Here is a 27,956-nt window from a genome sequence, read left to right as displayed (position 1 = left end):
TCCATCCAAAACTGCCTGGGAAGCGATGGATTCATGACGAGGGTGGGACGAGATTATTCAACTTTTCGGGTGCGAAGGAATCTAGTCTTTGTCGCGATGCGAGCTCTCGAAAGACGGGCGCTAGTGTGTCTCTTCCTGAAGGTATCGCTCGTGTCACCACTTCATGAAATATCGTCCTTGCTATACCAAATGATGTGATACCAGGAGCTCATGGTTTCGTGATTATGTCTCACAGAGTACGCTGCGCCCAGGCGAGGGCGAAGAAAGGGGTGGGGGTCTAGAATCTGCAGTGTAGTGTGAATACCTTCTCCAGTTGTAAGTGTACGTGGAATAGTAGAACAGCCGTCAGTACCCCTCGTGGAACCACAGACAGAGATGATATTTTTGTTTCACTACTGACATATGAAGCAGACCTTGAACTTTATCTTCAAACTTTGCCGCCTTGTCGAGTGCCAAAGGCGGGTATACCCATCAAATAGGGGGGTCGACTGGAAGCGCACCTAGGAGATGGAATGCGTCTATGGCGCTTGTCGGGCTAATAGCCAGCGAGAGTCGTATTGTGAAAGGACGTTACCAAACTCTATCTCCAAAGGCAGCACTGCGGAGCCTTCAAGCTTATTCACGCATGTGGCTGCAATTCGTCAATTGACCATGGCTAGAGTTTAAAGTTTGGCCAGCGACTCTTCCACGCTTCCTATTGATTGGTTGGTTAGTTCATCGTGTAGTCGCGAATAGGGGCAACATTCTTGCCATTAGCCAACGACCCACCCTTGCCAACTTTGTTTCGGAGACTCCGGCTGTCGTTGACAACGTTGCAGTGCCACCGCTGCAACGATCGGAACGGCCCCGAAGCCTAGCCCGTCGCCGGGGGTCCCAAAATAGAGGCATCGTACCCCGTAGTGTTCGGCAAAACTATACTCTTTCGAATTCGTTTTCAGCATCACCATGATCGACCGACATCCGGCACTAGAAATCAGCTCTTCTGTACATTCATTCGGGATCCCCGCTTGTCGTTTCAAACGTTACAGTGCTGCTGTTGTAACAATCGATTCTCAGCACCACCCGACGATCAACAGGGCGTCGTACCAGACCATATTTCGACTGACTGACGATGCATCAGCATCCCTTCTCGGCATCACTCTTGCCGGCTTGCTGTGAATGCTCCGAGTTGTCACCATGCCCCGATCGTCTATAAAAGGGTCAGGGTTGCCTCTCCAAGAAGAGCAGAAACAACCAAGTTCATTCCCAGCCTTCCACTGCAACATTTCAAACCTACTCTTGACCGCTCCCGTCAACTCTTGATCAACTCTTTCTACTATTTCCAGAATTTTCAATCCAGCACCATGAAGTTCAACCTCGCCGCAAGCTTCCTTCTCGTTGCCTCGGCGCTCTCGAGCCCTGTCGCCAGCACAGAACCTACTTTTGACCGCGTGAAACTCGCCGACCCTCAGAACTGGGTCGCCGGCATCAGTCTGTTCCCGAGCCAAATCATCGCGGGGTACAATGCCAAGCTCGACGAGTATACCGCCCAACAGTGGGCCGACCATGTGCTGGCCGAGTGCAAGAAGTTCCGGGCTTGCACCTCTACCGTCTCGTTCGCCGGTAAGCCTACACCTCACTTCCCCACAATTGAATTCTCCTACACGAACGATGTGGTTGACATGACAATAGCCGATAATTCAGGAGACGACGGGGGCAGGTTTTGGTTCGGCTACGTGTTCCGGGGCGGTGCTACGACTCCCGCCAGCTATAAGCGCTCGAAGAACGGCAACGTATCTGATTCGGTTGCCTACACGGTGGTTTGAATGCACATTTCAACAGCTTGCTTTCAGCTTTACCCAATAGAAGGATACATCGCTTGCGTATCGTTTTTGCTTATAGAATAGAGCTGTCAACTTGAAATTGAATATAGAGTCATCGTTGTGATACAAAGCCGTTCCTGCCAAGCAAGACGACGAATAGGGCGTGAAGTGGTCTGTAGCCGTATGCTCCTGTGTGAGGGTTATGCCCCGATCGTCCATAAAATGGTCAGGGTTTGCGCCGATTGAGCTCGCGACTCCAAGGGTCAGGTATTGTAGTTTGGTTGTCTTGTCACGACAATCCCCTACCCCTTGTCAGTCGTCAGCAACCGTCGGTCTCAGTCCGGCTGATGGTTGTATCAACAAACGCCACATTGGCTCCTTGCAGCGGCACAGCATAAACGACATGGCTGTGACGACGTGCCTGTCTGTATTCCACCCTAGAGGGCCATTTATTATCTCGGTGCGTGGCGAATCTTGGACCTTGAACTTGGCGCTCCCGGCCCATGCAGTGACAATACATCCCCGCCGCCTCTGGGGGCGGATCGACGTCGCTGTTGACCTCGGCTTTGGGCTGCTCTCTCGCAACGATTCGACCAGTGAGCCATGTTATACTTGGAGACGATGTACCGCGTGTCAGCATACTCGCTGACGTTCCGTGACGGGACACACAGCCTTCGCCGATGACAGGTGTTCCCAGCAAGCGTTCAGTTGGCTGAGCAGCGAGCCGAACGGCACAGATTGCGGCGTGCAGAAGGTGGTCATGGGGAAATCCAATGCTAGTGGCACCACGAGATGACTCGTTCAAACAGATTGCTCATCAAGACTACGTAGCCAGAGACCAGATCTCGTCTGGGTCTCACAAAACTCTAGGGAATTTTCGCCGCCATCTTGCTCGACAAAAAAAAGTCTCATCCCTCGTACGTGATTTTAAACGGCGGCGTCTCGCTGGTTTCCCAGTGGGCTTCATTCGTGACATCGCCGAAGATCCTCAATGCGCGGACGATGATCTTGTACGTGCCATTCGGTGCGTAATCGCCCGAGTCGAGTTTACCGTACCAAGTGACCGCTCTCAGATATCGGGAGAGGTACTCTAGCGGGAAGCTGTGCATCTGGCCGATATTGGTGGACCTCCAATTCTCCGTCGTTCCGTTATTCTGGTCGTCTGTTATGGGTACAACGTGCGCCGTCAGATTGGGCGTCCCGAAGGTAAGGTTGGTAACAAGCGAAGGCAGCCCGGCCTCGTCCTGCAGCTTCTCGCCCTGCTTCGGCAGCGTAAAGGAATCGGCAACAGCAAAGGTATAGTCTTTGGCACGCGCCATCCAGGTCTTGTTGGGCAACATAACGGTTGCGTTATGCAGCGAGCCCACGAGGCCTTGGTACGGTACAGACAGCGCCGAGCCATCGGTCCCGTTGATTTTGATCCAGCCCGACCACAGGGCCAGGCGCTTCGCGTTCACGCCGGAGGGAGGCGTCGGCTCAACATCGAACGAAGCCTCCTGCCCAGGGCCCAACGTGATGGTGTCCCGGCTAAAGCGAAATGTCGCCTCCCTCTTGACTCGTGTGGAAGGGAACGGAGCAGGCTGAATGGCTCCTTTATCGAGGACATAGACGGTCATGGCGGGCACGTGAGAGATGTTGTAGGTAACTTCCTTGTCACCCGTATTTCTCACCGTCACCTTCCGGGACTTGATATAGTGATCCGTATCGTTAAAGGCCAAGGAAGCAGGCTCCAGAAGCGTGGTGGCAAAAGCCGCATCGTACGCTTGAACGAGACCGGCACCCTGTTGAGCAACCGGGGCATAAAAGCCGTAGAACTTGTTTCCATCGTGAAAGAGCTGGGGTTTCGCGGTGGAAGTTAATAGGCCGTTGATCAGCGCAGGGTCAAAGGTACCGCGAATCTGACCGATGAGGGCAACGATGCCACCCACGTGCGGGGTGGACATGGATGTGCCGGAGAATACTTTGTAGCCTTCGCTGTAGGATTTGGGATAGGTGGAAATGATGCTTCCGCCGGGGGCGCCGAACGACGGCGTAATACCCATCTCGAAGGTAGGGCCTAGATTAGTCCAATAGTTGAGGGCACCGTCGATGGTACTATTCCGGATCGTAGTCAGGCGCAGGTCCGTCTCCATGTCTAGGGTAACCGCCTTGCCGTCCTTGATGGCGTCGATCCAGGCTTGAGCTACATCAGGAGATACCTGGGCACCGGCTCGGATCCCGTCAATGCCATACAGGCTAATTCTCTCCAAGTTAGCATCGTAAAAGATGAGATACTTGGCCCCCAAAGCGGCCAGATTCTTGGCTTGAGTTGTGTAGGAGCAATTGCCGGGATGGATCAGGACAATCTTATTGGCCAGGTCGGGAGTGCTCTCCGGCAGCGCACCGCAAGCATCATGAGGATGGTCGGTAGTGTTCGTGCTCGCCGTGTAAAGCCCGAGCCGGGTTTTACCCCAGGCGCTAGGTTCGGCAGGCTTGTAGTTGAAGCCGACGACAGCTCCACCGTCATCGACGACGTACTTGGCCTTGTGCTCGAGGGTGGTATTGGCGATGCTGATGAAGGTGGCAACCGACATGGCCCCCTTTGCCGTGGCGGGCGAATGGCTGTTGAAATAGCCAATGTCACCATCGTTACCTGCCGAGACGACGCACGGAACCCCCTTTTCGACGATGCTCTGTATCGTAGTGGCGAAAATGTGATGGGGCCAACCGCCAATGATGGATATGGAGGTGACTATAACATCGACCTTGTCGTTGTAGGCCCTCAGGTATGCGGCGGTCAAGAAGTCATCCTCGGCTTGGCCATCGAGGCCCTCGGTGCGGTACGCGCCGAGCTTCGCGCCCGGAGCAACGCCGGAAAAGCCAAGCTCGTTCGGCTGGCCGGCGACGATGCCGGCGACATGAGTGCCGTGGCCAGTTCCGTCCATGGGCAAACTAGGGGCATCCGGGTTGGTCCCGTTGCCGTAATCGCCTGCGAGATCGGCACCGAAGGAGACGAGACAGGTTCCGCCGTAGCAGCCACCAAGATCCGGGTGCGTAAAGTCGATCTATCGCCGTCGTCAGCACCAGCGCCGACGCGCCACCCCACGCAGCGGAAGGGTGGGTGTCTGGGGAGAAGGCACGGCTCGCGGCGGTGCGGGGACGTACACCCGAGTCGATGACGGCGATCCTAACGCCCGTTCCCGTGTATCCCAAGGCCCGCAGCCTGTCCACCTGGGTCATGACATGAGGCTCAAAGGTATCCTCCGTCACGTTTGCCGAGGCGTGCCTCTTCCAGTTGGCCCGGTCCGAGGTAGGGTCGGTCCGAGGCCGTCTCCTCGTGGACTTGACCACCTTGAAGCGGCAGACGGGGGACATGGCTTGAACGCAAGGGTGCTTGGCGAGCCCATCGGCCCGCTCGTCGGCGTCGGGTACGTCGTCCACCTGGAAGGAGACGCCAGTGTAGATGTCCGAGACGAGATTCAAGCGGATCGTGCCAATCTCGCCGATGGCTTCGTCGAGAACATGAGGGGGCTGGAGAGGTCAGCGACGGACACGGACGCGTCCGATTCGATCACGTACGCAGTCCCTCTTGAGCTCCAACATGTACGCGCGGGGCACGGCATCGTCACAGGCACGATGGGCCAGCACGGCCAGGGGCGCGACGGCGAGAGACAGAAGGAGTGAGGTGCGCGCCATGATCTCTCCGCCAACGCTCCTCCTTTTCCTCTGCTGGTGAAGACGGGCGGCGGAAGGGGATGAAGGAGAGGAACGGTTGGTGAGGGAGGAGAGACGAGGTGTACCGCGCAGGGGAATCACGGCCGGATCCCGCACGATATAAGTAAGTACACGGAGCAGGATGTACTAGAGTGCAAAGCTTGCGTAAGTAAGTAGGTGCAGCAGAGCACGAGCTTGGTCGGTCGCTCCATAAGTGCACTCCTTCATGGACAGATGCCAAGTACGTAAGTAAGTAATAGTCATCGTCGTACTCGGCATTGCACCCTGTCATATGGGTATCCGTCGAAGCTCCGCGTGGACGGACGGGTGCGTTCATGCAAGTAAGTATGGTCCCTCGACGACGACGAGGAGCAACCGAAGGCAACGAAATTCCGGAGTTGCCTTGGCCGACATGACGCCCGCAGGGTGCGGCGATGATTTGACGACAGGCCGCAGGCCGATTCGCACCAAGGGGACGGCTGCAAGCAAGCACGAGTCAGCATGGCGAGCTTGATGGTGCTTGGGAGATGTCTGCTTCCGCCGCAGCCAATTGCTTTCAGCTTGCTTGCCTCTGCCGACCCACTCATGGTCCGCTGCGGTAGATCAAGGTGGATGGCAGAGGCGGTGCGAGGCATCGCTTTCCCGTGAACAACATGACCATGAGGGTGCCGTGACGCAGGGGCATCCGCCAACGGCGTGGGAGGAACAACAATTCCCCAGCAGAGCACCTTTTTGGAAGCCATGGGGGGCCGAAAGGATGACCATGTCCGTGAGGTATAAGGAGTATTGCTCATGGCGACTCATGATATGATGCCTTGAAATGGCCGTACTCGGCCACGTACGAGTATTGATTCCTCGAAAGGCCCAATTCAGCCTCGAGGCTGCGCGACGACTTTTCTCGACCATGATCTAATTAGGCGTAGGTCGTGCAACGATGCCAAAATTGAATAATACAAGCGCTAACCTAGAGAGGGAACGCGCATCCAGTTCCGGTTGCCAAGCCGCGGCTCCGATTGTGCCAATTAGGTTAGTACGTGGGCTCCCTACCAATACTCTCAAGTGCTGGGTATTAAGTAATAAGTAATTAAGTATTAGCCGGAATGCAGTACAGTACTCGAAATTACCTGGCTGGTACGTGGAAATACTGCAAGCACTCTGCTGTAGTGCATGTACAGGCACCTGTACGGAGTGCGGAGGACAAGCCTTTGCTTGTGCGCTGTCATTACAGGGGACTTGTCCTCCGTACAGGTACTTGCAAGTAATCACAAGTCATCATCTGTCGCGCCCGACCGGCCCACAAAGAGGGAGCGCCGCACCGAGCGTGGAGTTGAGGGATGCCGTAGCCTGTACGGAGTACACTAGTTGTATTACTTGTTCATCACTACGGGGTGCACAAGGAGTACTTGCACTTTACAGTACACTTGTACGGAGTAATGCTTACCGTGCTCCGTACAAGTACGCGCATGCGCAATTCCTTGTAATAATACCATAATACCAAAGTAGAGTGCTGTAGCCGGCACCTCGAGGGCAAGTACATCCAAGTAAGCAAGTAATAAGTACAGTACAGCAAGTGTACGGAGCACGTGCTAGGGGTGCTTTAGTGCAGACTTGGTGTAAGGCGCGCCATACGCGAAGGCCTTTCAAGCGAATGTGAGGCGCAGTACCCACACGAAGTGCGGATGCTGGCGGATCTTTTGACAGTTTTGGCCATTTGGCCTGATTGATCTACTTATTGTCAACATGGGCACACCTCCCCATATGTGTTACACTTGGCATGTAATTAAGTACAGTACATGTTCTTACTTGTACCAGGTGCGGCAAAAGTGTCGATTCACTTTGTAATGGTCGTAGCGAATCGTACTTGTGTTGTCCCGACCTAGCAAGTAATTATTAAGCCTAGTACCTTGATACCTACGGTACTTGCAAAAGTTGCAGCACACCTACAGTACGAAGTACAAGTACACGTCACCGACGTGTAATTCCGAGCATGCGTAAGTACTCCGTACTCCGTGCATGTGTACATGCAAGTACATCTAAAAGTACACCTACAAGTAGTGCTCCGTAGAAGTAGGGGACTTGGGCACTTGAGGTACTTTGGCATGTTAGTGTACTAGTAGGTACCTGTGAAATTGCAGTAATACAACACTCCGTAGAAGTCGGTGACTTGGGTATTACTGGAGGTACTTACTTTGGCAAGCTAGTGTATGAAATTGCAGTAACAAGTACAACACTCCGTACTCTGCAAGCAATTCACGTGCATGGATAGGTATGCGTATTGTATTGAATCGTAATCCGAGTATCCCTCGACCTCTCCATCGTGCGTGGAAGTTTCTCTCGCAAGGACGGAGTATTCCTTGCACGTACATTTCCGTGTCGGTACATGTCCAAGTTGACTCACTCGCTCCGACGGTACTTGCATGTGCAAGTGCAAGTAGGTGTAAGGTGTGCTTCGTGGTCGTGCTACAGGACAATAGCTACACGTACACTGTGCTCCGTACCGAGGCCAAGTGTGGTATTGATATTACTCTGACGACTATTTTTGCTTGTAGCGCTGCTCCGTCCAAGGGCCGCCGGTAGACTGTATCGGTACCTGAACTCCTACCGCTCCGTACCGCGCACCACTGGAACAGGCCAAGTCGGCACTGTGCTCCATACCGATACCAAGTGCAGACGACTATTCTGCTCGTTATGCTGCTCCGTCCAAGGGCCGACTGTAGACTGTATCAGTACTGTGCTCCTATCGCTCCGTAATTACCGCGCACCACTGATACAGGCCAAGTCAGCACTGTGCTTACTCTGACGACGACTCTGCTTGACATGCTGCCCCGTCCAAAGACCGACTTTACAGTAGACTGTACCGGTACCTGTGCTCCTATCGCTCCGTACTAGGTACCTACTAAGGCAGTAATTATTACCGCTCACCACTGATACAGGCCAAGTCAGCGCTGTGCTCCGTACCGACACCGAGTACAGCGCTCTGACGACTACTACCATTGATTCGTTATCTATTAATTTAATTAAATAGTTGTTGGTAATCCATTAATCCGAGTAGGTATTTTGCTTGCTATGCTGCCTCATCCAAGGACCGACTGTAGACTGTATCGGTACCCGGACCGCTACCATTCCGTACCGCGCAGATCTCATACCGGCTAGTTCAACTCCTTCCTACGCATCACCATGCAAATGCATTCACGCTTGCGCTACAACGGCGTTTTCTCCTTCATGTCCACCGCAAGGAAAGCGCCTTCCCTCCAAGAGGCCGATGTTGGTGAGAGAGAGGCAATCCTCGCAAGGACGATTCGCGCCCTGCCGATGCGAACCGACATCGTGCCACCGACGGCTGGGTGCCGGCAGAATCATCCAGTCATCCACATGTGCCCTACTACCGCGCCGCGCTCCTACGTGCACGAGCACAGGTGGTGTCTGGGCAACTGTGCGCGGGCCGTGGGCTCCACGAGATGCCTGCCGGGGAATCTTGTTCCTTCCACCACCTTGACGGCATCATCTCTCGTCCCCGTGCGTGTTTGTGCGTGTTTGTGCACATGCACGTGGACAAGTTGGGAGCCATGGTGTCGTCCGAGATTCGATTCATCGCGGCCGAGGCTGTGCTGTTCGGCCGGCGGGGAAACGGCGTGAACCTGGCGGGCTTGTCTGGTCTCCCTCGCGTCCGACTTTGCTGGGCGGCGAGGGTCAGCCACGACGTCGATTCCCTACCTACCTTTTCGTCGACGACTCTCCACGTTGCCCGCCAGTGACGTCCATGACGCTCCACCGAGGCCGGCATGCCCATGTCGTTGGACGTTGAGGCCTCGGTTGAGCTGCCTCGACGACAAGGATGGCGAGGTTCGGATGCGCGTCCCGTACATGTGCGTCATGCGTCCGTAGGTCGCTGCCCGTCGATCGTTGTTGGAGATGGGCACTCGTGCACGGTTGGAGGAAACTGTCCCGTACGAGCACGCCTAGCCAATCATGTGACTTGATTCGATGTTTCGATTTCGACTTTGAGTACTCTGCACACGCACCACCGACTCTGTACATACATTAGTACCTATGCATGTACTGAATTTCATGTACGGAGCGATACTGTGCTGCATGTTGCTCCGTACATGTCTGTACCTTTGTTACTCTGCAAGCGTTGTAGGTGTGCTTGCTTGGACCGAACCAAGCGCACTTGTACTGTACTCCGTAAGGAGTGCATGTATTATTAAATACAGTACTTGCACGTCTATCCACCTGCTCGAACACGACAGGTACATATTGTAGTTGTAACACATGGTAATATCTGCACAAGTATACCTGTGATTCGGTACAGAACTACAAGGCACAGTGCAGTAAGTGTACGGTGCTTGCATGCACATAAAGACCTTCCCAGATGTACTACTACCTGTAGGCTGCAAGCACTTGTAGGTGCGGTCGGAGCCCATGACAGGTACAGGTACATGATCGTACTGTAGGAGCAGCCGGCACAGGTACTTGCAAGTACTGGGCTGATACACCAAATGAAGTTGTGCTTGTATTACCTGTATATGCCCAGGCATTTGCATGTTCAGTACAGTACAGTACATGGAGCAGTGCTCCGTACAAGGCATGCATCAAGTAACCCGCACCGCTGCGCCGCTGCACCGCTCCGTGTCTAGCTCTAGTACCTAGCACCTAGTACCTACTACCTACCGCACAGTGCAGTGCAGTAGGTGCAAGTACGGTGTACAGTGTGCCGTACTGTTCTTCGAAAGGTACCCTGCACAGTGTACAGTGTGCGTACGGTACTCCGTTCCGTGAGCTAACCTCCCACGAGAGCTGCATCTCGGGAAAGCGCCCCGTCACCAACCACCAACCACCGCACCATCACCTCGCGGGGGTCGAGGCCCTTGAACCATCCCGAGACCGACGCCTCCTCTGGTCGATACGACACACACAATCTCTCGGCCACCTTTGACAGCCTGTCCGCTCCGACCTGCCTGAAGCTCGTCCGGCCATGGGGCAGAGGACGAGAGGGCAGGGTTTGGGGGCCCTCGTGCCTCTGCCCTGCCGACGTGCTCGGCGACGTCCAACGAACAAGAGACTGCTTGGCCGCATTTCCCTGCCGTACAAGTGCTGCGCTTGTGCATGTACGAGCTGTGCGGCCGGGCGGAGCAATGTTGCACGCCGTTGACAGGTCCCAGCCTCGACGAGCCAATACGCGGGTCCACGACGTCTCTCCACCGGCACGCCTCGCCCCCCCCCCTTTTCCAACGTCGCATGCGTCTCCGACTCTCCATGCCAGCCGGTCGGTCGGTCCGTCGGTCGGTCCGTCAGTCGATGCATACAGGCGGCTGCCGTGCACCGTACAGTTGCGAGCGTCAGGCTGCCTTTTGCCGTGCCATTCGGCCAGCGCCATGTCGGCCGCCAACACGCAAGCATGGGGGCCTGCGTCGACCATCCCCCCCCTCCTCGGCCCTCCCCATGCTCTCTTCGCGCCCTCCCCTGGCCCCCCGTCGCCCCCCTCCCGTCCGTCCCCCGTCGTCTGTGCCACGAGACGTTGCTGGTTGCGCAACCGAAAGAGTATCCCGTGGCCAGCTGAGCATACCTGCAGGCGTGGCCGACGGGAGCCCATGTCCACGGCGGGCCATTCGTCCGACGCTGGGGTTGCGCGGCGGCGAGGGAGGTCGCCGAGTCGACTGCTCCGCTCGCACAATCACCACCACCGGCGCGCGCAACCCCCCTGCTCTGTGCTGCCCCGTGCTGCCCCGTGCTGTGCTGCCCCGTGCTGTGCTGCCCTGTACTTTGCTGTGCTGCCCTGCCCTGTGCTGCCCTGCCCTGCCCCGTGCGCGCCTCGTCGTGGGTGGGAGGGGTATCGGCTCCGAGGCACACGACGGAAGCCATCGATGCCGGTTCCCGCGCCGTCGACGGCCGAGGCGGCCACGATTCGTCCCCTCGTCCCTCCTCCGTCGCCTGCTATGGACGCGCCGAGCCTTGGTCTTTTCATTTCCCTTCATGGAGCCTCGGCTGCGAGACGGAGGGAACGAGCGTCGACGGCCACCATGTCTCCGAGAGGAAAGCTTCGTCGTGTCTCGTGCGCGTCATCGCATGTCAATTTGCCATTCGCAACGGATATCTAGCTAGCTACCTCGCTCGCCTTTGCCCCATTCGCCCGTCAAAACGCCCAAGCAGGATCGGCGTCGTCCCGAAAATGGGGAGGAAGAAGAGAAAACAAAAAAGGATACAGTGAACGCCGGGTCATCAACTCATGGCAGCAGGAATCATCATGTCTCGACGACGTGCCCCGAGAAATCAGCTCTCGTCTCGCAGGGCGGGACCGTCGCCCTGCGATGCCTCGTACATGGTCCGTCGTCCCTTTCCCACGCCGGCGACGACCTTTTCTCCCTCGAGACCGGACAGGCGCTGCCTTCGTTTCGTTGCTTCGCGTCCATTGCGTCGGACGCAAACGTACATGGTAGAGTGCAGGGCTCCCACGGGGGAGCCAGGCCTGAACCTTGTTGGAGGAGGAGAGTGATGATGATGGTGGTGGTGGTGGTGGTGGTGGTGGTGATGATGGTGGTGGTGGAGGTGGAGGCGGTGATGATGGCGGTTATGATGATGGTGGTAATGACGATGTTGGTGATGAAGATTCTGGTGATGAAGATGGTCGTCATGATGATGAAAAGGGGTGACCACGCGCCGCCGCTCATCACTGCTGTTGCACGACGGTGCCAGGAGAGCCCGGCATCGACAGGGGTGTCGTCGGGTACTCGTAGCCGGTCTCGGAGCACGAGGCCGAGTGATCGTACGAGTGCGACAGCGGAGGCGTCTGGTCGCCCGTCGTCAGCGTGAGCCCTCTCGGCCACGGGGGAGGCACCGGGCGAGACTCACATGAGGGTGCGAGGCGTCGTACGGGCCCGGCAGCGTCATCTCGACGCCCGGCATGAAGGCGTAGTGGAGGTAGGAGCTCATGCCGGCGTCGCTCGGGTACGACTCCCTCTTGAGGGCCTCGGTAAAGTGCGTCATCGACGGCAGCGTCGACGGCATGGCCGAGGCGGCGGCGAGGTAGGTCGGGTACGGGTCCGAGGGCGCCGCCATGTTCGGGTACGGCTGGGCCGAGGCGTAGGGGTCGAGCAGCAGCTCGTCGGGCGCCGGGTAGGGCGTGTAGGAGAAGATGGGCGGCGTGCGGGACCGGTCGCGCTCGCCGTAGACGGGCGAGGTGAAGACGACGTCGTCGGCGGCGTCCATGGGCGGCGTGAACTGCTGCTGCTGCTGCTGCTGCTGCTGCTGCTGGGCGGCCGGCTTGGCGGGCGTCGGCGGCTTGGCGGGCGTCTTGCGCGCCTTGGCCGCGGCCTGCTGCCGCTTGCCGCCCTTGCTCGCGCCGAGGGTCCGCTTCTTGTCGGGCTCGCCTTCGTCCGAGGAACCGGCGCGGCGTTCGAGATCTTCGAGCCTGCGCTTGAGCTTCTTGCCTGCCGTTGCCACCCTACGTCAGCTGCGTCGCTCGCCTCGGCGGCCGGTGGAGGCGAGGGGTCATACGGTAGTTGCGCTGGGCGATGCGGTTCTGTATCCTCCTGCGCTCGGCGAGGTCGGAGATTTTGGTCCAGTCCTCGTCGGGGTGCGCCGAGCTGCTGAAGGCGCTGCTCGTGCCGTGGGTGGCGTAGTGCCGAGCGGGCGCCGGTGACGGGCCGTAGGCGTAGGCGTGCTGGGGCATGGCGAACATGGACATGGCGTGCGAGTCAAGCCCACAGTGCTGCGTCATTCGATGGTACGTGTCGATCTCGGCGGGCGGAGGGAGGGGAGAGGGACGGGCGGGAGAGGCGGGGGGCGAGCCGGTGGTGAAGTCGCCAGGCAGGTGACGTCGAGGATGATGTCGGTCGAGGATGATGTCGAAGATGATGTCGAAGATGATGTCGAAGGTGATGTCGAAGGTGATGTCGAAGGTGATGTCGAAGGTGATGTCGAGGGTGATGTCGGAGGTGATGTTGAAGGTGATGTTGAAGGTGATGTCGAAGATGATGTCGAATGCAATGCTGCTGGGCGTGCGTATCCGAGGGGGGGGGAGTCGATGAAGGTATAAGGATAAAGGTAGGCAGGCACACGCAGGTAGGAAAGGGCACGCGTCCAAGATGGCTTCGCTGATGGGGAGGGAAAAGGTCCAGCTCGGCACCGGGTCGACGGGGGAGGGAGGCTCAAGTTAAATATCTCCAGGACGCAACACTGCCGGCCAGGACGGAAACAGAAACGGGATCAGGTCTGGTCTGGTCTGGTCCGGTCCGTCTGCAGCGCAGCCCACGGCAGGGCACCGCACCATGGCACCCCCAGTCTCGACGAGCCCCCCGACCGCAGAGCGCCGGCCAGGGCTGCCATGTACGGCTGCGCAGGCTCCGATGAAGGCACAGGGCGGGCGAGGCAGCGTCGCACGGCAGCGGGGACACCACCCTGCGAGGGCAGCTCGCACTCCCGCCTTGGCCGTGCCTGGGGGGCTCGCAAACGGGCGATCTGCTCACGCTCCGCGCTGGCCTGTCGGCCGACCTGCAGGCAGCGGACATGACATGGGCCTGCACACGCATGCACATGCAGACCTAGGTATGGGGCGGGGGGAGGGGGGTGCGGGGGGGGTGTCGCGAGCGAGAGGTGGGATCGTCGTCGTCGTCGTCGTCGTCGTCGTGATGGATGGTGATGGGTGGAGGCGGGTGGTGATGGGTGGAGGTGGAGGTGGGTGGAAGTGGAGGTGGTGGTGGAGGTGTGTGGGTGGTGACGGGCGGCGGTGGGCGGTGATGGGTGCAGCTGTGGTGGGCGGCGCGCGCAGCGGTCGTCGTGGTCGCTTCTTGGGGGGGAGCCGGAGAGCGGGATGGCTGTGCTCGGCGGTCCTCCAGTTGCCTAGCAGGTACTAGGCAGGTACCAGGTGCCTGTGCTAGTCACGGACGAGTACCTGTACCCGATGGCGGGGAGGCGGGGACGGCGACGTTGGCGTACCGTGACCCGCGAGGTACTCGTGCTCGCCACGGGAACGAGGAAGCGAATCCGCCCCGAGGCTCGGCTTGCACCAGCGTGCGGTAATGTTGCTCGTACCGTTGAACGTGCCTCTACAGGTACGAGTGCCTACTAGGTACCTAGCACTTACTGTACAGTACAGTACAGTAGAGGTACAGTGGGGTGGCAAAAATGTCGATTCAATTTGTAGGAGTGGCGCTACCAAAACTGAATCGTCACTTTTGTCAAGTGACTGTACGGAGCACCTACTCGGTGGTCTGCCTGCACTGTACGAAACGGACAGCATACTACGATACGGACAGCATACTACTAGGTGGTACTGGCCACTGCTGCCTGCACTGGCCGTGCTGCGTCTGTTCCATCCGGCACTCCGTGCGCCGTACTGTGCGCTCGCCGCGAACGCCGTGCGTGTCAACACGGCGTCTGCCCAGGTGCCACGGCGCATCGCGTCGAACCGCTAAGCGGACAAGGGCATGGCTGCCCCCGAGTCGAAGCTTCACCTGGCACTAGAATCCAGGCACCCGAAATAGTGCGGCGGCCCTAATAATAATCATGACACGACGGCCCAAAGGGGGCTGGTCTGCCTTGGCTCGCCGTTTGGCCGTGTCGCAAGGCTGTGCGACAGACGACGCATGGCCAAAGGGACGACGCCTCAGCCTTGCCTCGCCTCTCTTTGCCTCGCCTCGTCTCTCTTTGCCTCGCCTCGCCTCTCTTCGCCTCTCCTCGCCTCTCCTGCCGGCCCCCAAATGCCGTCACGCATCCGTGCCGTTCGTATTGCCCGCTGCCGTGCGCCCGCCAGCTCCTTTGCGAGCGCAGAGGATGAGCACGCGACCTCGGGCCGCTGCTGGGCGGCTTTCTCCAAGACGCTGGCTGGCTTGTCGGCATTGGACGGCTGGCATTCCATCCGTTTCCGAGACGCTCGACCTCGTCGGCCGCCGCATCTTCCGATGATCCAACGGCGCGCCGATGCGCTAGCCCGTGGAACCCGGGAGAATGCGACGCAGGTTCGAGGCGGGCTCGAACAGGCTTAGCGGTTGCCGGGCTCGTGTGACTGGTGACTGGGACGGCTCCTCGTGCATCGTCTCCCCCCTGTCCGTGGGCGGCCAGCCTCCTCACCTGCCGATGCCAACGGCGGCGTCCTTGCGCTGCCTGGCCTGCACCGCCGAGGGCGTCGACTGCGGCGACGTGCACCTTGGCCCCTTGTCTCGCCGCCGGAGAGTCACGGTCCCGGGCGACGTCGGGGGAGGGGGGGGGGGCGACGAATGGCTTCCTCGCCGTCGAGGGATGCTCATGGCCTGCAGGAATGGCGCCCCCGGCGTCCACGGATTCCGGCGGGTCGCCCACGTCCATTCGCCGCGGCATCCTCCAGGACGGCAACGAAATAGGGAACGGCAGGCGAGCGACGAGCGACGCGGCACGACGAGCGAACCGTTGCCGCACCGTGTCCTCGTCGCCGCCGCCCATCGCCCGTGCGCCTCCGTCGACGGCTTGCCGCCGGCAGCAGGGTGGGCCGGGGAAGCACGTCTCGGTGGCGGGCCGGCATCCTCGTAGGAGTCGTCGCCGCTCCTTGTCCTCGTACTCTGCGGTGGCACTAATGGTTGCTGGCAGGATGAATTCGAAAGAGGCTGGAGACGGGAGACGGGAGACGGGAGACTGGGAGGCGGAGACGGTGACGGGGAAGCAGAGCGACCACGGCCGTCCCCACTCGCCCACCCACCCACTCGACGAGGACGAGGTCGTCGGGAGGGGGTGATTGTGTGGGGGGAGTCTTGGGGGGGGGAGTTTTGGAGCGCTCCTCCTCCGCTGCGTCCTCGGCTCTGGCTCCAGCCGGCAGGGCAGCAGGCTCCTCCTTCCTCAGCAGATGCCCACCCCACCCCCTGCACCGTGTCTGGTCCGTGTGCCGTGCTGTCCGGTTTGTCAGTGTCTATTTTTGGTTCAAGCACGCAAGTACAGAGTACATGCACGAGTAGGTGAGCGGAGTGCTGCACAGAGTAGGGAGTACATGTACGGAGTACGGACGGAGTACATTTATTATCACCATCTACTCCGTATAACCTGCACAACTAATACATGTGCTCCGTACATGTGCTCCGTACATACATGTGCTCCGTACAGAGTACATGCACAACTAATAATACTCCTTGTACAACTACAACTATTACAACTACAGTACTCCGTACAACTACAGTACAACCACAACGTACATGCACATGTGCTGCACGGAATGCTTGCACCCGCTTGTGCAGCAATCACATAGTGTAGAGTACCTGCCAAGTACCTGCTACTACCGCCACGCCTACGTGTGCCTGCCGTGCGGTAGGTAGGTACGCGAAAGTACGAAACCCCTTCCCGGCGAAACGCATGCGCCCCTCCGTGTTGGCTCGCGTATTTTGGCATTTGCCTACCTACCTACCTTTGGCCACTTGGCATCACGCCAGCGTCCGCGAGGCTCCTCGTTTGCTCCCCCCAGGCACGTCGGATGTCGACGATTCCGGCGTGCCATGTTTTTGTGGCTTCGCCATGCTTCGTTTTTGTTTCTCGTCGAGGCCAAACGAGCATGCAGGTTTGGCCATGCGCCTCCACGGGCACAGCACTGCACCTCGCCACGGCCCAACGGCCCAACGGCCCAACGAACAGTCTTTTTTTTTTTTTGCGAGGGGCGATCGACTCGGCTTGCCTGCCCTTGGTACGCATCTTCTGTGTGTGGAAGCAGGACAACAACCACTCCGTACGGCGAGCACTCGTGCGCAGGCGCTGCGGCGCTGCCATTGCAGCTGAGTGGGACTCTGTCGAGGTGCACGTGCGGGTGTGCGCAATCGCATGCCGAGCTCTGCCCCGTCGCGCGATGCTCTCCTCTGATTGGTCGCGGATGGCTTCCCCGTCGGCTGATGAGGGCATCGCGACGGGCTCGGAGATTGACTCGTCGATGCCGGCCGTGGCATGGTCGGAAGTCGTCTCTTCCGTGGCGGTGGTCGATGGTTGTCAGGCGACATGGTGCTAGAAGCGTGCCATGGCCGTACGAGCCGCCTTGCGGTCGACGTTTCCTTCCATCGCCATTCCACCGAAGCGTGCTACAAAAGACCCCTGGAGGTCGACGGTGCTGCCATCTCGGTGCACGGCGCACGAGGTGCAAGTATTGCGGCGCCAATTTTGGAAACCAGGCACCGGCGCAGCCCCTGGCTTCGGCGCCTCCCTCCTGTTCCGGTCCACCGTTTTCCGCCGGCGCGGCGAGCAAGGCCCAAACCGTCGACAAGCTCCGCCGGCGCACGCCCCCGTTACGGGAACCGCCATCCGGCCCATCGTCTCCGGAGGCCAATGAACGGCGAGACCGCCGACATGTGGTTGGGGGCATCGCGACGGCGAGACATCTGATTCATCCTCAGCCCTATCAAGTCTACCGCACCCAGCACCAATCGGTGAGCAAGTGCCGTGGGTGTAGGGGGCACGGTGCGGCGTACGGAGCACGGCATCGCAAAGGTACGGAGCACACGCGCCGCGCAGTGGTGCATGCACATACTGTAAGTGCATGTACGCACACCGTGGGCGAACTGCAATTGCGCAGCGAGTGCCCTGCGAGTGCCCTGCGAGCCAGTGCGCTGCCGGTGCGCTGGGGGCGTCGTCGGGCTTCGCCTGCAGGCACCTGTACACAGCGCTACCTAGCGCTAGGTGCGTGGTGGCAGGAGGAGCAGGAGGGAGGACAAGAATAGGTATTATTATTACTCGTTACCTTGGCATGTCAGCACGTCCATCGCAGGGGCAGCCACGCTCCCTGTGGCATGCGCATCCGATCAAGTCGCCGCCGACTCGTCGCTTCCCTGCTGCTTGTGTCGTCGCAGCAAAGCGCAAACTGCTTTCGCGCCCAAAACGGGAGGCAACCATCGACCGGGCCGGTCAGAGACGCTCCGCACCTTGACTGCAAGTACGATGCGCCATGCGACGGCCGACCTGGATCCCCATCCTCCCCGGTGGAGCGGCATGTACAGTAGCTGCACGGCAAGGGATCCGGCAAGAGATTCTTACAAAGACGGGTCCGTACGCCGTACTTGCGTGACTGCCCGAACACCCATCTACATGTGCGAGCCCAGCACGTGTCCCGTCGTCTGTAGATGGCCGACCGCGTGGCGGCTATTAATATCAACAAGTCGCGGAATCGAGCCATCACATGCAACCAGGCACGGCACGCAGGAGAGCATCTGGACCAAGGGGGGCGCCAGCAGCACGACGGCTCCAACAGGCGACTACGGGTACCAAGCAGCACATGCCAGCGTCCCCGCATGGTGCCGTTTGGCGGTCCACCGCATGTACAGCGCAGGTAGGTTAGTAGGTTCGCGTTGGCGCACGTGCTGTTGTAGGTACTAGGTATTCTGTGCTGTTCGCCGCATGCCAGGTGCCTACTACTACTAAGGTAGGTTCTGTACGTGTAGGTACTTTGGCCAAGTGCTCGCACCTACGCGCAGCGCTACGTACCAGGTACTCAGCACGGCATGGCAAGGTACAGCCCATAATAGCAGGTAGTGCTACTCCGTACTTGCAAGTTCGTACTATTATTAGTCTATTACCTACTGTACTACTCCGTTCTCCGTACCTTGGTTTGTGTCCATGTACATATATGTGCTGCTGGAGGTACTCGTGACTAACTACTACGGGGAGCACATGCATTTCGGCGTTGGCTGGTACCGGCATCGGCGCCAGATACCGCAGCGGTAGGAGTTTGTGCGGCAAGACCATCTTTTCACCGGCAGCTGGAATATCCAAGCAAAAATGCGGCCATGGAGATGAGAAACGCCTGCATTGCCACACGAAAGCCCATCTCTCTCACGCGCATGCATGGGCGACATGCTCCGTACACGTGCAAGAATCGGCACACGCCGTGAAAGGCATGCTTGCAGCAGTCTGCCATTCCACCATGCCTGGAAGGGGAGGAGCGGCAGCAGGCGACGGCAAAGAGTCGCCAGGCCAACTCGAACGCAGGGTACCTACGGCAGCACCCTGCCAGTGTTGCTGTACTTACTGTAGGCACATGTAAAGGTTTGTCAAGGTCTGCAGGTGCACGCAAGTACAACACCGCGCAGAAACATGCACAATAGCTGCGGGTGCATGTGTGATGCCGTGCTGGTGAGTGCCAGGTACACGTGCGACACGGTGCGATGGCGTGCAGATACAGGGAATTACAGTGCGCCCCAGTGCAAGAGCAGTGCCCGTGGCGAGCAGCCAGTACGGAGCGCGCGCTCGTGCTCGTGGTGGGAAATGCGCAGGCACTCGCCGCCGGTGCTCCTGCTCGCGCCGGCGGGCATGGGTGCCCTTGGCTCCTGCACCCTGGGAGGGAGGTTCGGACGGACTTGTTGCCGGCGCCCACCAATAGGGTCTGCGCCCATGGGGCGGTTGGTTGAGCCAGCCCGTGCTCGCCCCGCCGTGCCTGCCCCCGCCGTGCCTGGCCCCCGCCCCACCTGCCCTCCCGCGCGGCAGGCAGGAGCGTTCTGTGGTCCGTCGCGCCATCTCCATCGGCGGCTCCCCGCCTCGACCCTTGACCGTAGGAGCTCGAGTGCAATGAGCCCCTCGGCGATTCGACAAGCCCTTCGGACGACCGTCTCAAAGACTCGCCACGGAACGGAGGATCGACTGCGTTTCCGAGCCAGCCCACCGCTCACCTTGCTCGTCGCTCGTTGCCCGGAATGCCGTCGCCGAGCGAGGACGATGGCTCGGACTTTCGGACGTGGGGTCGACACCGATGACGGAGGTTGGACGACGCCCCTCCTCGGCCCCTCCCTCGCGATTCTCCCCCTCCCCACGCCCATCGGCGGTGGCCAGCTCCACGTCCGGCGTGGGTGCCGCGCAGGCCCTGGCCGCCCTGCGAGTGCTCGGCGGCCTCTCCCTCTGGCCTTGTCGGAGGCGGGTCGCTGGGAATGGGCCATCCAGGACCGATGGACGACGCCCGCCACGCCGGTGCTCCGTCTCCCGTCAGCCTCGAGGTCGGCGGCCGCGACGAGTCTCGGGGGGGAAGAATAAGGTTCTCACGACTCCAAGATGCTCAGCGCCGCTACGCCCGCGTCGGTGCTAGTGACTGCGGGGGTCCCCCGCGCGCTGGAGCTTGGCCTTCTTGGGGGTGAACGGCCCTGGACCTAAGTACGTGCTTGGGCGGGTCGGCGTGCCTGGCGAGGCCGATTGTAGGGTGCCACCGACGCCGTGGCGTGGCGCGTCGGCCCAACACCGGCCAGCATTTCGCCCGTCGCCCATCGCCCATCGCCCATCAACCGGCTGTGCTCGTCCTCGTGTCCAACGTGCCTCGACCTGACGTTGGCCGTTGGCGCGCGTGGGTGGATTGGCACCGCCCAGGTGTGGCCATGGCGACGGCTTCCCGCTCGAGGGACGTCGAAACGTCGGCGGCACGAGGTGGCATCCAATCAATGGTTGCATCTCGCCCAGGCCGTCGAGGCCAAGCGGCATCGGAGCGGATTCCTCGTCGCTCGTCGCCGAGCAATGGTCGACGAGGCACCCCCTTCCCTCGGGCTCGCTCCAATCATGACCATGCCCTCCTCCGTCCCGCCACTCCGGCGAGCTTCAATTCCCGCAGTCGAGTGACGGGAGGTCGCACAGACGGCGTGGTGTGTCGAGCGTGGTGTGTCGAGCGTGGTGCCGTCGTCTCCCCCCACGGCCCGTGCATGCTGCCAAACGCCCATCCGGGCGGGGGAGGGGGGGCCGCTGGCTCAAGCTTCGCGTCCCGGCCACCAAGACGCCGGCTGGATGCCTTGGATACCTTGGAGCGGTTGGTGGCAATGTCGAGAAGCCGCTCGTCGTGGTCAATGCGGTCCAAGGACAGGCACGGAGCGTGTGCATGCAGGAGCCGTGTCGAGGCAGGGTCCTCGGTGGTCGAGGCAGCGTCGCATCGAGCGTGCGTCGGCCCTTACGAGCAGCTTCATTCGGTCGTGCCCGTGGCATCACGAATAGGCTGCAGAGCACAACCGACGTGCTGCGTTTCGTGGTCCCTCGGCGTCGCCGACGGCAAGTCACGCAGGGCCGGCAGATGGGTGCGCGAGTGGAGCGGGAATCACCTGCGAGTCCGTGGCTGGGCCAAGAGGGGACGAGGCGGGATGCTCGGAGTAAGCAGCGCAGATGGCCATGCCGCTTGCGTGACGGGGACGGATCGAGACGGAAGATGCAGAGCAGCACGGTGCAAGCAGGTGCGCTCGCCGCCAGCAGCACGTCGCAGGGATGGACGCTGTCGGTTTGTCGATAGGGCTGAGAGGGGTTTGCGAGGCCATCCGCAGGGGGGAGGGGCGTGGAAGGGTGACGAGCAGGGATTCGACGTCCCCCACGCCGGGGAAGGGTGTCGGGGTCCGGGGACCTGGCAGTCGCGCGAGGTTGTCATTGGCCGCGTCGCATGTTTGGATGTGCTCGATGCTCCGAACAAGGTAGGCATCCGTCCAGAGGGTTCCGCGAGCAAAGGACGTGATCGGAGGAGCTTGGTGTGCTCGCGGACCACGGGCGTGGACGATGCGCACTGTGCTGCGCCGTACCGTGCTGTGCCGTGCTGTACCGTGCTGTGCTGTGCTTGGACAGTGCCGTGCTGTGCCGTGCTGGACTGTGCCATGCTATGGAGTGCTGTGCCGTGCCGTGACGTGCTGTACTTTGCTGTGCTTTGCTGTGCTTTGCTGTGCTTTGCTGTGCTTTGCTGTGCTGTGCTGTGCTGTGCTTGCTGTGCTTTGCTTTGCTTTGCTGTGCTGTGCTTTGCTGTGCTTTGCTGTGCTTTGCTGTGCTTTGCTGTGCTTTGCTGTGCTTTGCTGTGCTTTGCTGTGCTTTGCTGTGCTTTGCTGTGCTTTGCTATGCTTTGTTGTGCCATGCTGTGCTTTGTTGTGCTGTGCTTTGCTGTGCTGTGCTGTGCTGTGCCATGCTGTGCTTTGCTGCGCTGAGCTGTGCTGAGTTGCGCTGCGCTGTGCTGTGCTGTAGGGCCCTGGACTGCAGAAAACCGTACTTGTGCTTGCACTTGCATGCATGTACCAGGGCATATATCCGCCGAGATGCAAATACAGCACGCACGCAATACAGTGCCCAGCGCACGGCAGGTGCACCAGCATGTCGACGTACATGTATTGCTGCACACAGGTACGGAATACGACGGCGCTGCTGCCACTTTATTGGTCACGCGGCAAGGGAAACGAGAGATGGACCCCGAGATTGTGTCGGGATACAACGAGAAAAGGGTTCCCTACCCCCCGGCCGCTGCTACGGTAGCAGTGGGTGTGACGCTGGAAATAGGTGCTGCCGCTCAACTCTGCGCGCACGCACATGCGCCGTCGGTGCACAGCAGGCACCGGCGTCCACCGCACCACCAACACCTACCTACCCCTACGGCTGCCAGTGCTCCGTACCGGTGCGTCGTGCCATGCTGGCCCCGTACGTGTCCATGTGCATGCATGTACTGTAAGTACTTGATGGATGTGGTTGTACCGTGCAGATGGAGGCGAGACCGAGCCGGCCAATGAGCATTGCCGAAATCGCCCGGCCTTCGGGAGACTCCTCGCCCGCGTGCTCCGAGCCCCAACGTCGCCAGTGGGGAATCATGCCTGCTGGCGCTCCGGACTCCGTCCTGTGCGGCGTGTCGGTGCTCGTACGACCAACTACCTTGATACCTGGTGAGTGGGTGCCAGGGGCAGGCATGCTGCGCTCCGACGAGTGCTTCTCCTCCTTGCCCGTACGAGAGCGGCACCCACAAACGGCACGTGCAGCAGGTACCAGTGGCCATGACGCATCGTCCGCTCCGCGTGCTTCCATTCCGTGCATTTCCCCACGGCGACGATGCCGAGAATGGTGGGAGGCACGGCGGGGCGGGTGTTCCGCCGCAGGGGCAGCCTCGACGGCAGACGGCGGTGCTGCGATGCCATGTTCGGCGCTCCGAATCCTGTCCCTTGGCTTCTCGTGGCGAGCCGTCACGTCGCCGTCCAGCCGATTCACCGTCGATGCGAAATCATTGGCCGCTTCCCTGCCGACGGGCGGTACCACCACCCAAGACACGCCCGGAGAGTTGGTCATATGTGACTCGGCAGACAGCCTTGCCGTCGTGGCGGCGCATGCTGGCCTGGCCGTCTTGGTTGCTTCGCGTCGTCGGACCGTAGGGCGGAGAGCGTCGCCGACAAAGGACTCTGCCGACGAGGGCGAGTGGGCTGCCGTGGCCGCCTCGCCGCTCGCGCGCCCCCTACAGGAGCGGCCGTCGGTGATGCGTGCGTTTGCCGTCGACGCAGGCAGGTCTTGAAACAGCCATCGAGGTCGCATCCGTATCCGAGCAGGTCGAGTGGGCAAAGGCGGACAGGATGCGTACGGTAGGGTGCGCCCAGGTCCGACGCGGTGCCTGGTCGAAGCGCCCCGCCGGTGGGAGGTGGCCGACCGCCAGTTCTCGGTGCGCGCGCCTCGCTTTCGCTGGCGAAAAGGCGGAGATGGGCGGATGGGCGGGCGACGGCGGCGAGCGGCCAGGGAGGGGAGGGAGGAGGGAGGGGGAGGAGGGGAGGGGGAGTTTTGCCGCAGGGGTAGGTGTATGGTGTCTTGGTGGGTCGTCCAGGGTCATGGTCATTACTGGTCACTCACGGTGTACGGGTCCATACTGGCAGACGGAGCATCTGTCACATGGAGTACGGAGTATACTGTCGTTGCACTGTCGTTGCAATGTCGTTGCACCATCATTACACTGTCGTTGCACTGTCATTACACTGTCATTACACCGTCATTACACTCACTGTCAATTCACTGTCACTACACAGTCTTTAAACTGTCGTTGCACTGTCACTACACTGCCATTACACTGTCATTACACTCACTGTCAATGCACTGTCTATGCACTGTCATTACACGTCATGGCACTGTCATTGCACTGTCGATGCACTGTCATTGCACTGTCATTGCACTGTCAATACACTGGCAATCAAATGCAAATTAGACGTACACACGTGCACCATGAGCGTCTGCACCTGCCCCTGCCAAAGGAGCATCCGATGGCAGGTACGCTTCGGTCGGCGCTGTGCGAGCACATGTACTCGTCATGTCACGGTGCGAGCGCCCAAGGTACCGCCCATGTAGCGCCTGCAGTTCACGTCGGACCTGGCATGGTACATGTACACCACGCCCCGTGCAGCCTTCCACCCATGTGCGAGTAGTGGTACGAGCGCGAGCGCGAGGCTGGTACTGAAGCCGGTACGGGTGCGGCCGGCGAAACGACCTACGGCAGGCGTGCTGTACTTGCCCCTACTGTACTTACTTGCAGTGCCTGGGTGCTCCTGCTCGTAGGTGCCTACCGGTGGCGGACGTGGATGCCGTCGCTGGTCCTCATCGAGTCGTGGCTGCAGCACTTGGCAAGGTCTCGCCGACCCGCTGCCGAAGCCACCGGGCGTCCGGCGCAGGGAAGCGGAAGGAACCTGCTGTCCTTGACTATGAGGCCATTGGAGGCTGCCAGAGGCCATTGGCCGCCAGCAGGTGGGATACGCGAGGTGGGATGGGGGGGGAGGACTTTCGGGCAGGTGGTGCAAGGGGTCGCTCCGTCACGGCCTGGCTCGCCACCACCTTGGCCTCGAGCTCCGGCCTCCATCTCCTTCTTCTCCTCCTCCTCCTCCTCCTCCTTGGTTGGAGAATGTGCCGGGTCGTGGGGGCTGTTTTCCTGTCCCGCATCGTCGCCATGACGCTTCGATGCACCTTGGCCCGTGCAGGTACGGCCACTCTGTTTCATTTCGCTTCACGCCTTCGCGACGACACCCCGGCATCCGTTCCACCCGGAGCACGAGCAGAGTGCGAGGCGTCGTCGTCAATGTCGGCCTTGATCATGACGTGACCTGGACTCGACGGTGACTCGACGGTGACGGGGAGAGGGGTGGCCGTCACGCGGCGTCCCTGGCCGAGCGGCCCTGGGCGGATGGGCGTCGTGGGACGACTTTTCGAACCGACGACGGAATGGTTGGCCCTCTCGCGTCGGCGGGACCTCGCACTCTGCACTCTCCCTGCACGCCCCCTCCCAGGAGCATCGGACGGCATCTGAGAGCCCCGACCATCGTCAGTGGCTGCGGAGCACCCGATGCCGCTCGGGACCTTGGGGGCAACGCCGGCCATCTCCCGTGAGTCCGAATTCCCCTCCTCGCGCCGACGGCATCGTGCTCCCCGCCGAGATGCAGGGTGCACACATGCTGGGCGTGGACCAAGGTGCCTGGGACTCGGACAAGGTGCCTCGGCCGCCTGCTGCATCGCGTACCTACGGCTGCTGCCTGCAAGTACGAGTCCTCCGCATGCAGGGACAGGCCGTTTTGGGCAAAACTGCATGGCCGTAGCATGAGGGTGTGCCGCCGGGCTGGCGTCGGCATCGTCACCGACGAGTTCCACCAACGTCCGAGGCCCAAACTCGTACTCGTCGCCACCCGTCACGACGACGAATGCAGAGTCGCTGCCCACACCTGCGGCCGCTGCTCTTTTTTTTTTTTCCCTGTGCGTCGTCCGTCCGGGAGAGCCAGAGGGAAACGTTCCATGCGCCGTTGGGCAGCACCGTGTCTGCCTCTCCGCCCCCTCCGCCTCCTCGCACGCCTTGGCTTGCCTTGCCTTTCCCTGCGCTGCCTCGCCTCGCCTCGCCTCGCCTCGCCGTCGTGGTCCAATGGCGACGCCTGCGACGAGGCAACCACCTCGTTCGAGGGGTGTGGCTGGACTTGTCAAATGACCGTTTGTGACGTGGTCCGGTACCAGGAAAGCAAGGTCCGCCCCCCGCGGCAAATCGCATGCTGCTCCGATCCGGCCTTGTCGAATGTCTACGCAGGTCCATCCCTCGTGCGCGCGCGCGACAGGTATCGTCCCTGCACCGAGAATCACCCTTTTCTCTGCCCGTGTGGCGGAACGACATGAAGAATGCGCATGCCGAGCAGACGAGGGGCGCCAAGCATCCTGCGGCCAGAGCGGGCCATGTCGAGGCGGGCGGGGGGAGAGCGTCCTCGCGCCGCGCCGGTGCGTCATCTTGGCCAAACGACGGGCGAGGGTGAAACGTTCTGCCGGTCGACCGTTTATTCAAAGGCCAAGCGAGGACGGAGCTGCTGCCGCTGCACCGCACACGACCTTCACTGGGGGTGCGGGGACTCGGCGTTGTGGTGTTGCCGCCACACCTCCCCCAGCTCTTGACTGCCTTTTATGCCGTCGCTCACTTCACGGCCCTGCGTTGGCCGTTTCCGTCTCGCCCTCCAACGCTTCGGCAGAAGATTGTTCTGGAATCCGTCCGGCGGCAATGGCAAAAGGGAAAGGTCTCGTCGCTTGCCTGCCGCGCCGGTACTGCTGCCGTCTGACAACCCCAGCGTCGACGTTCAAGGGGATGATGACATGTAGATGTGCATGCGTGCGCCTGGGGAACAAAAGAGCCTCCATGCTATCTGCACACCCCTGCGACCCCGTCCGTGCTTGCGCTTCTCGGCTATCGCCTTCCTCGGCCAGAATCAGCACTTAACAAGTTCTCCCACGATACCCCTGATACCCCTGACCCTACCCAGCGCGCCGTGGGGACCATTGTTATTTTTGGGAGGGGGTAGAGCCGCGAGCGTAGGTTGCGCATGCGCTAATGATTGCGTGATATCCCAGCGTACCCAAGGTAATGCTGCCAAGTGTCTTCTCCTTCGAGAGTGTGATGCTGAGCAATGTCTAGACTATATCTGGACAACGTGCGGACGTTGGATGTCCGGCCTTGGCCACTCCGCACCAGGTGGCGGTCCGACTCGGAAGGGAATCGATCAATGAAAATCGTCCAACGATGACGTGTTTGTCACGGTAATGGGGAGGGCTGGGGAGGGGCCAGCTTTCAGCCGTCGGTGATGATCTCGTGGCTGTGATCCGACGCAGGCTCGGTATCGGACAGAGCAACTCTGTCACGTCGCAGTGGCGGCCCGGCTGGTCAAGACACCCTTCTGGACAATCTAGTTCGGGCCATCAGGTGCAGGTGCACACTTTGATACGCGTTTACGTCCAGTGCAAGGTCTTCCATGATCCCGGCAGCAGCTACGCCGTGGCGCGAGCATCGGCTGGACCCTTTCGGCGGCCTGCCCATGCGAGCAACAGGTGATGAGAATGAACAAGGCTGGGGTGTCTGGCCATGGTTACTAGTAGTTCCCGACGGTGATGTGGGAGATGCGTACCGCATCGTATTCCTTGCACGTCGTTTCCCTACCGTCGACTTGCCGCAAACCATGTCGATCCAGGACGAGTTTGCCATGATATACGGAGTGCTCGGTTGGCTCGCACAGGTGGGTAGACGGAGAGAGAGCGACGGAGTCCCTTGACCCCATCACCGTCCGTTGCCCATAAAGTTGTGCTGCCGTGCGACGCAAAACTCACGTTCCGACAGGAGACGCAACAATTCCTCATCTCCATCGCAACAGGTGCCACTTTGACTCCAGGGTAGCTGTCGAGGACGAAATACGGGACGGGAACCGGCAGGGAGAAAAGGGGAGCTGACGGAGAATCGACAGGGCCCCGAGCCTCGGAAACCCCAGCCCCCGCTGCCTCGAACAT

At 60.2% G+C, this 27,956-nt stretch overlaps 5 protein-coding genes across 5 annotated transcripts; 1 reads left to right on the top strand and 4 right to left on the bottom strand.

The window, feature by feature from the left end:
- Positions 1-1,343: 1,343 nt before the first annotated feature.
- DCS_07080 (uncharacterized protein) lies at positions 1,344-1,805 on the top strand (the record flags this gene model as incomplete). The annotated part of the gene is made up of 1 exon (XM_040804366.1): positions 1,344-1,805. The coding sequence occupies one exon, from the start codon at positions 1,344-1,346 to the stop codon at positions 1,803-1,805; it is 462 nt and encodes a 153-aa protein (XP_040654470.1).
- A 905-nt stretch (positions 1,806-2,710) lies between these two features.
- DCS_07079 (uncharacterized protein) lies at positions 2,711-6,238 on the bottom strand (the record flags this gene model as incomplete). Its single annotated transcript, XM_040804365.1, has 4 exons — positions 2,711-4,846; positions 4,947-5,312; positions 5,361-5,642; positions 5,780-6,238. The coding sequence occupies 4 exons, from the start codon at positions 6,236-6,238 to the stop codon at positions 2,711-2,713; spliced, it is 3,243 nt and encodes a 1,080-aa protein (XP_040654469.1).
- Positions 6,239-12,162: 5,924 nt separating this feature from the next.
- On the bottom strand, positions 12,163-17,799 carry DCS_07078 (transcription factor bZIP; the record flags this gene model as incomplete). Its single annotated transcript, XM_040804364.1, has 7 exons — positions 12,163-12,282; positions 12,345-12,922; positions 12,990-13,486; positions 13,795-14,333; positions 15,075-16,100; positions 16,165-16,352; positions 16,857-17,799. 7 exons carry the CDS (start codon positions 17,797-17,799, stop codon positions 12,163-12,165), a joined length of 3,891 nt encoding a protein of 1,296 aa, XP_040654468.1.
- Positions 17,800-21,492: 3,693 nt separating this feature from the next.
- On the bottom strand, positions 21,493-23,714 carry DCS_07077 (uncharacterized protein; the record flags this gene model as incomplete). The annotated part of the gene is made up of 2 exons (XM_040804363.1): positions 21,493-22,400; positions 22,814-23,714. The coding sequence occupies 2 exons, from the start codon at positions 23,712-23,714 to the stop codon at positions 21,493-21,495; spliced, it is 1,809 nt and encodes a 602-aa protein (XP_040654467.1).
- A 654-nt stretch (positions 23,715-24,368) lies between these two features.
- Positions 24,369-25,250, bottom strand: DCS_07076 (uncharacterized protein; the record flags this gene model as incomplete). The annotated part of the gene is made up of 4 exons (XM_040804362.1): positions 24,369-24,533; positions 24,656-24,780; positions 24,975-25,121; positions 25,166-25,250. 4 exons carry the CDS (start codon positions 25,248-25,250, stop codon positions 24,369-24,371), a joined length of 522 nt encoding a protein of 173 aa, XP_040654466.1.
- Positions 25,251-27,956: the final 2,706 nt, after the last annotated feature.

The sequence above is a fragment of the Drechmeria coniospora genome, chromosome 03 (assembly GCF_001625195.1).
Source record: "Drechmeria coniospora strain ARSEF 6962 chromosome 03, whole genome shotgun sequence".
Classification (NCBI taxonomy): Eukaryota; Fungi; Ascomycota; class Sordariomycetes; order Hypocreales; family Ophiocordycipitaceae; genus Drechmeria; species Drechmeria coniospora.
The sequence above is the reverse complement of the archived record's forward strand: the minus strand, read 5'-3'. Positions and strand labels throughout refer to the sequence as shown.